The sequence below is a fragment of the Formica exsecta genome, unplaced genomic scaffold, assembly GCF_003651465.1.
Source record: "Formica exsecta isolate Colony F162 unplaced genomic scaffold, ASM365146v1 scaffold744, whole genome shotgun sequence".
Classification (NCBI taxonomy): Eukaryota; Metazoa; Arthropoda; class Insecta; order Hymenoptera; family Formicidae; genus Formica; species Formica exsecta.
This window is the reverse complement of record NW_021853511.1, coordinates 374,043-381,447: the sequence shown is the minus strand read 5'-3', so window position 1 is coordinate 381,447 and position 7,405 is coordinate 374,043. Positions and strand designations below refer to the sequence as shown.

The 7,405-nt window shown below is 38.1% G+C and overlaps 1 protein-coding gene across 6 annotated transcripts in view; it reads right to left on the bottom strand.

Annotated features, from left to right (window-relative positions):
* Window positions 1-7,405, bottom strand: part of LOC115243887 (glutamate-gated chloride channel) — a 66,055-nt gene that overhangs the window by 5,824 nt on the left and 52,826 nt on the right. For 2 of the 6 annotated variants that reach the window (XM_029821177.1, XM_029821176.1), the window contains exon 4: window positions 425-495. The exons of 3 other annotated variants lie outside the window; for them this stretch is intronic. In XM_029821177.1, the coding sequence (XP_029677037.1) occupies window positions 425-495 (71 nt within the window). Of the gene's footprint in view, window positions 1-424; window positions 496-5,086; window positions 5,155-7,405 lie in introns of all 6 variants that reach the window. One more of the 6 variants, XM_029821175.1, reaches the window with a different exon arrangement.

The window sequence follows — 7,405 nt, the reverse complement described above, 5'->3', positions numbered from 1 at the left end:
GATGGTAAGAGCGTCCCGGGAAGAGAACGAAAATGTGCTCTCGTTAAAACATTATCGAAATCAACATCCGGGGACGCTTTTCCGCTAGAAGCGATCATGCGATTTCGAGGACGTACAAGCATCGGCAAACGTCGACGGACGGCCAGAAAAAAAATAATCTGTCGTCAAAAATATACTCCAATACCATCGCACAGCCAAGAAGAGAGAAAGAGAGAGAGAAAGAGAGAGAGAGGGAGAGGGTGGATAAGGGGCAGGGGGAGGGAAGGGGAGGAACAAAAGGTGGGTAAGAGCCATGCAAAAGCGAACACCGAGAGGAGGGACCTACCGGATATCGTAATCAGATCAAACGCCAGAAATGTCATGGGCACTACAACGTAATCTGTTTAAAGCGGTAAAGAGAGAGAACGCATGCAATTTGGCTCACGGTGTCTCGTGTTTCCCCAGCTCGCCTGCAATCGTTCCTGCCCCCGATGACGAAGTTCCGTGCCCTGTTTCCTATTTCAGAGGGGGTTTAAAAGGGAATGCGCGCTTGCCCATTTATATATATATATATATACACACATATATATACGCATATATATGTATACATATACGTATGTTTCCTTTTTATTTTCCTTTCCTTTCCTTTCGCTCTTTGTTTTCCTCGACCTACCGACCGCCAATTTGTATCCTTCGTGCGGTGCAGTTTCGCTACGATGTTTTTTAACGTGAAAACATTAAGGCTCCGCTCCGCTGGCCCTTCTTTTCCACCCTCTTTCCTCTGTCGGCCGTCGTGGTACTAGTTTTCGCTCCAAGAGCGACTTCACATTCGTGTGTGCGTGCGTGCGTGCGTGTATGTTGTGTATGTGTGCGCGCGCTTTTCGTTCTTCTCCGTTTTTCTCCCGCTAACTCGTCCAATAACGTCTGGTTTCGTTCCGCCGTTAATTTCTTTCAGCGACTAGCGGCCGGTCGTACCCATTCGTATTCGCGCGTATCTAATATCGGCGTTAAGTCTCTAAAAAATTGAGGAACGTGCCGCCAAACGAGGATTCATCGGCCACCTTCTCTCGAACTTCCGTTCGCTTCGTACACAATGCGTCCGTTTTTTCGTTTTCTTTTCTATCATTTACAGAGAAACATATTAAATACTGTTTGAGATGCCGGTTTGTACTTATCCTTCCCGTGTAACACGACGAGCTATCCTGGTGACTGTAAAATAGTATCACCGCGATCGCGAGATGCGTTTTCATATTTTTTTCGAGATAAAAACAATCGTTGCTTTTTTTCGCATGAAAAAAATAGTGCGCATAAAAAACGACGTTATAGATACATGTATCCGTCATCGGAATATGTGAAATACGAGAAATCAAGTTGTTCTATTGAATAGATATATACTATATATCTTATATAGAGCTTTATATCAACCGACGGAATAAATTGCCACTAGTGGCAAGATTTTTGACATTCAATTTTATAAAAATCGACAATGAAATCTAAAACGAGCATTCTCTGATTGCCGGATCGCAGCATTGCGGTAATATATTTTCATAAAAATCTAAACCCGCGCTTTTTTTTTCGGAAAACTAACCATTCGAATCGTAAATCACACGTGGAACGAAATAAAAATGTGTGCAATGTAAAGAATTTGTACACCTTTTATAGCCCCTGTAAAACGTTTTTAGAAACAATATTTGCGTTATTTCATCATTATATGAATCGAGCGTTTCGTATCATCGAGTAGATTTACATCCAACGATGATGACGTAAAATTGAATAACAGCGAGATATACATATCGGGGGAGAGGGGCTTCGTACAAATTTTTGACGTACAAAAATCGACATACAGTGAATATTTCAGTTTTATGCTATACAAAGAACAAGTGCAAAGCATTTACAAAATTATTTTAGTGTTCCATATCTAAAAAAAAAAAAAAAAAAAAAAGAGTACGAAATAAGGTAACCGCAGCTCTCGAATTTATGTGCAACGATCCTCGCCCATAAGATCTGATATTACGGCGAGACGCACAAGGAATTCCTGATTCTGTTGCACCGTAAACACTGTTAACGCGCGTAACAGCTGGGGCTCGTAATTTTTCATTGACTCTTACCTCCAGCAAAGCCGTTGTTCCAGATAGCCGTTGGGCGAAATTCTCGAGTTACGCGCAATATGTTTGGCGTTTAGTCGACCATTTGGTGTAACTTTCCCTTTTTTTTTACTTTAATCGTTGCGGAGATGACGATAGTTACTGTCCCCGAAGAATCGCACGGGATATTTTTAATGTATCTGGGATACACAGACTGCTCGGTGCGAAGGAGCGCAACTCGATTACGCGAAGCGACGAAAGGCTAATTGGTCTCGAGTCGAGTCTCGATCTCTCACGTACAAAATGGGTCGTTCGAGCGACGAAAAAGTACACATCGTCGTCCTTGTTGTTCCGGCAATTGTCCTGATGGCAATGGGATAATGGGATAGCGTCGCGAAAAGTACCCTCGCAAACCCTCTATGAACCGTATTATCTTTATTATGCTCGTTTCTTTAACACGCTCATAGCGGAAAAAAGCGGGGTATAATATTTGTTAATCGATATTAAAATATATTTCCTTCGCATTACTAAAACATACACGCAATTTTATGGTTGATGTTATCGGGAATGTGCTAAGATTGAATAATAAACGGAGTGCACGATACAATTATTGGCAAGTGAATAGGATAAAAAAAATAATCGCAAGTGAAAAATGTCTGTTCCTGAATTACATTTTTGCACGTTTAAATTTATGTTATTATTTTACTAAGAAACAATTATTTTTATATGCCAATTATTAAAACTTTCTTCGATCCGCTATTGCTATGCATAATTTTGTTATGTCATAGAGGGTTTGCTAAAAAATTTGGGATCGATACTGCCAATCAGATCGCTCGACGATTCGTCCGTTTCTCTCACCGATGAGCAGCCTCACGTGTTGAATTTGGTTTCGCCCAAGTGACGCAATACATTTCTTCGTGTGCTCTTTACGGAGAACGGGTTATGAATTTTCACTCTCGTCGCCCTCGTACAAATTGCTTCACCATTATCATCATCTTTAATATATTTGCTCGCAATAGAGCTCTAACAGGCGATATTATTCCCACACGCGAATTTCATTTCCATCCTTTAATTCATACCAATGTTCAACGATATACGTTCGTTCAGTAAACAAATATTTATCAGGATAAGCGATACCGAACGTGCTCGCGTACTTATGAGAGCGTGATACAGAATGAAAGAGGAGACAGCGAAAAAGATTGAAAGATAGAAGTAGGAGAAGAAGACGAAGACAGAAAGGAATGGAATTCTTGCAGGGCCTAAAATTGAACCGACCGACTTCTCTCGCGATATCCTTGCCCGTCGTACGATGAATATACAGAGTGGACCCAAACGTTCCAGTCTTTCAAATGAGATCAAAGTTATTGTAGTTCCTTCCATAGGTTTTGGAATAACCGTCAATAGCCGAAAAAACACTTTTCGGTACATTTGAAATTGGTTATTAACTGGTTTATTTCAAAACCTATGGAGCGAACTACAATCATTTTGATCTCATTTGACAGATAATTTAATACCGAACAAAAAGTTTCCTATAAACATGTGTTGAAAAATGCTTCCTTAAAAAGTTAGCGCCCAAAAACCTCTGAAATCACGTTTATTTTTTACATTTTTGTAAATATCAGGGAAAGTATGCGTTTTTTAACAAAAAGTGCCGCAACAAAAGTTGTAGAGAATTAAATTATCTTTCAAATGAGATCAAAGTTATTGTAGTTCCATCCATAGATTTTGGAATAACCGTCAATAGCCGAAAAAACACTTTTCGGTACATTTGAAATTGGTTATTAACTGGTTTATTTCAAAACCTATGGAGCGAACTACAATCATTTTGATCTCATTTGACAGATAATTTAATACCGAACAAAAAGTTTCCTATAAACATGTGTTTTATTAAATAAAAGAGATTATAAAGTTTAATGGAATTGAAAATATACAGGATGGTCCCAGACGTTCCAGCCAGAGTTTGAGATTTTATAGGAAGTTTAATTCTGAATAAAAAATTTCCTATAAACACTGGTCGAAAAATACTTCCTTAATATATTATTTCAAAACCTATGAAGCGAACTACAATCATTTTGATCTCATTTGAAAGATAATTTAATTCCAAACAAAAAGTTTTCTATAAACATGTGTCGAAGAATGCTTCCTTAAAAAATTAGCGCCCAAAAACCTCTGACATCACGGTTATTTTTTACATTTTTACAAATATCAGGGAAAGTATGCGTCTTTTAACAAAAAGTACCGAAACAAAAGTTGTAGAGAATTAAATTATCTTTCAAATAAGATCAAAATGAATGTAGTTTGTTCCATAGGTTTTGAAATAAACCAGTTAATAACCAATTTCAAATGTACCGAAAAGTGTTTTTTCAGCTATTGACGGTTATTCCAAAATCTATGGAAGGAACTACAATAACTTTGATGTCATTTGAAAGATAATTTAATTCTCTACAACTTTCGTTTCCGTACTTTTTGTTAAAAAACGCATACTTTCCCTAATATTTGTAAAAATGTATAAAATAACCGCAATTTCAGAGATTTTTGGGCGCTAACTTTTTAAAGAAGCATTTTTCGACCCACGTTTGTAAGAAACTTTTTGTTCAGAATTAAATTTCCTATAAAATCTCAAAGTCTGATCGGAACATTTGGGCTCACCCTGTATACATACTTTCGATTTAATGATCACCTGCGTATGATGTCCGAACGACGGAAGTAGGAAGAAGGATATGCGTATGTGAACAAGTATCTCGTTTTGTCGTATTCATATTTACACATATTATAAATATTCACGATATAATAATTTCCTTCTCATTTCTCTCTCAGTATATATTATTATTTGATATATATATATATATATATATATATATATATATATATATACACACGTATACATATACACGTAATACAGATACAAGTATAAAGAAGTGCAAATCTTACGGCATCATATACACGTGACGTTAATATAGTTAGTACACAATATGTGAGGATATACAGACTGTAGGCCTTGTTTACTTGTATATTGCACTCACCATATTATAATCATCTATTTTGCTGATAGAGCGGAGAAAGATGTTGACGTTCACAATTGTCGGGCCATCTAACACGTCGACCGGAGAACAGAACAAAAGAAATCGATTAATTAAATCGGTCGCCGTGAACCGAAAATTGCTTGCTTTATTTTCTTTCTTTTTATTTTTGCTTTGCTAATTCGTTTTCGCTTTCATTTGATTGACTGGAATGATACGGTTTGCGGTGTGAGAGTAGAGGGAGATCATCGATGAATGAGAGGATGGGTGGGTCGGAGATGATCAATGGGAGATCGTGACCGGATGATAAAATGATTCTTTGATTTTCGAACGTGATCGAAGCGTCGCTTGAAATGATGCTTCCACCGATTCACATCCGAGCGAGTATAGAATGATGGAACGAATGATTATCACGTACATCTGTGCCCCGTGATAAAACCATAATAAAATTCTCCGTTCCACTTGTTATATATTTCGAAAAATTCTTATCCCCTCGAATCAAATTACCGATAATATTTTCCTAATGTATAATGGATTCATTCCCCGAACGGATGAATCGTTTTTTACGGATAATACGCTCGCGAATCCGCTCCATTTGAAAATCAATTTTTAATCAATTTATGTGAAACACTTTTCCGACCTTTTATTATCTTGCCGCGAGGCACAGGACGCACGTGATGATATCTCGTTATGCGATTCAATATGTGACGTGTAAAAAGCGTAAAAGAGCTTGGAGATGAGCTTTGGATTTATGCCAGAGAGATCGTGGAGAGAGAGATCGATATATAAAATTTTAAATAAACGCGCTACGACATTTAAATGGCATGGGGCGTGATGCGATGGGGCGAGCTATAGGTAACTGCAGCGATTTAACGAGCGGACGTATTTTTTTTCTCACAGCTCGACATTAGTCCAATTATAATTTCACGCAAGTTACTTACAATCGGGCTACGCATCTACGGTCGAAAAGAAAAATAAATTATCTTGCAAGCTAGTACGGATCAATTCAGACTTGAGGATGATAATAATATTCTGCGTACGGTCTCTTACGGGAGAATTATACCGCAAAGACGGGATAATATTCAACGCTAAAAGCGACGATTATTGATCCGCGCGCTTCGCCAAGTGTAAATAATCCCGTAAGAATATAAGTAAGGAGAACAGAATCGATGTTGGATGAATTTTATGCGTGGTACATGAATGTGCAAAATGCCTGAGCTGTCGCTTTGTGTCTAATCTCAGTACGAGCGATAAACGCACCGGTTGGCTGAATCTTAAAAGAAGGCAAGCGACAGAATATCTTAAATATGTGGTTAAAGATACGAAAGGGAGAAAATATATAAACGAAATAAGAGGTAAAAGAGAATGAAATTCGGAATAAGAGAGTAACGTTTCGTGAAAAAAAAAATGTGAGGCAAGATGATAGACTTCGTATTCAAGATAGCGAAAAAAAAAAAACGGTATCTTGAAAATTCTATACTCAGTGAGTCGCATAGATATTCGGGAAAAAATGCGTTCTATTGCGGATTTTTAGGGTGATGATCGAAGCGATTGAGATCTTTTATTGTACGCCCTCTCAACGGCCGTTCGTCCCCGCCCTCCGTAACGGAGTTAGATTCGACCAGATGCCTCTAGAGAGAGGGTCGAACTTTAATTAACACAGAAGGGTCGGATTGATGGCCAGATTGTCGCGACTTCGCATCTTTCGTTTCTCTCGTGGACGCTGCTCTCTCGAACGCGCGAGATACGTCCTCGCCGATACGTCCTCGTCATCGTCGTCCTCGGCACGGGAAACATCTAAGAGAGGATCCTAGAATCCCATTGCCATACTCACATGTTTCACAATGAAATAATCGGTAATTGACGGCTTGATTTCGCTGGAGAGCGAATCTCGTCGACTATGTACGCGAATCACCGTTTCGTTTAGAATCGGAGCTCTTAATCTGCAACTTGTCCTTGATCGTGCAAAATTCTAAAACGACGTCATTGTTCGTGCTCGTCAAGAGAATACCTCTCCCACGCTACATAATGGACAAAGTACTAGTAGTAGTACTTTGCCACGTAATTTTTCACCAGACACGATTAAGAGAGTGATTTAATCAATATTACGAAGAATAGGCAAAAATGTCAACAGAGTTCTTTTGCATTTTTGCATACATATTACATAAACATAAAATACATGTAAGATATATTTTCATATCGCCTGTGTCTGTATCTATTATAGAGATTTATACATTATGACTTATGTGTGCCTATTAATCTGCCGTTTAACATTGTTTAATTTAGCACAATTTTTCTAAAAGCTTGATATATATATATATA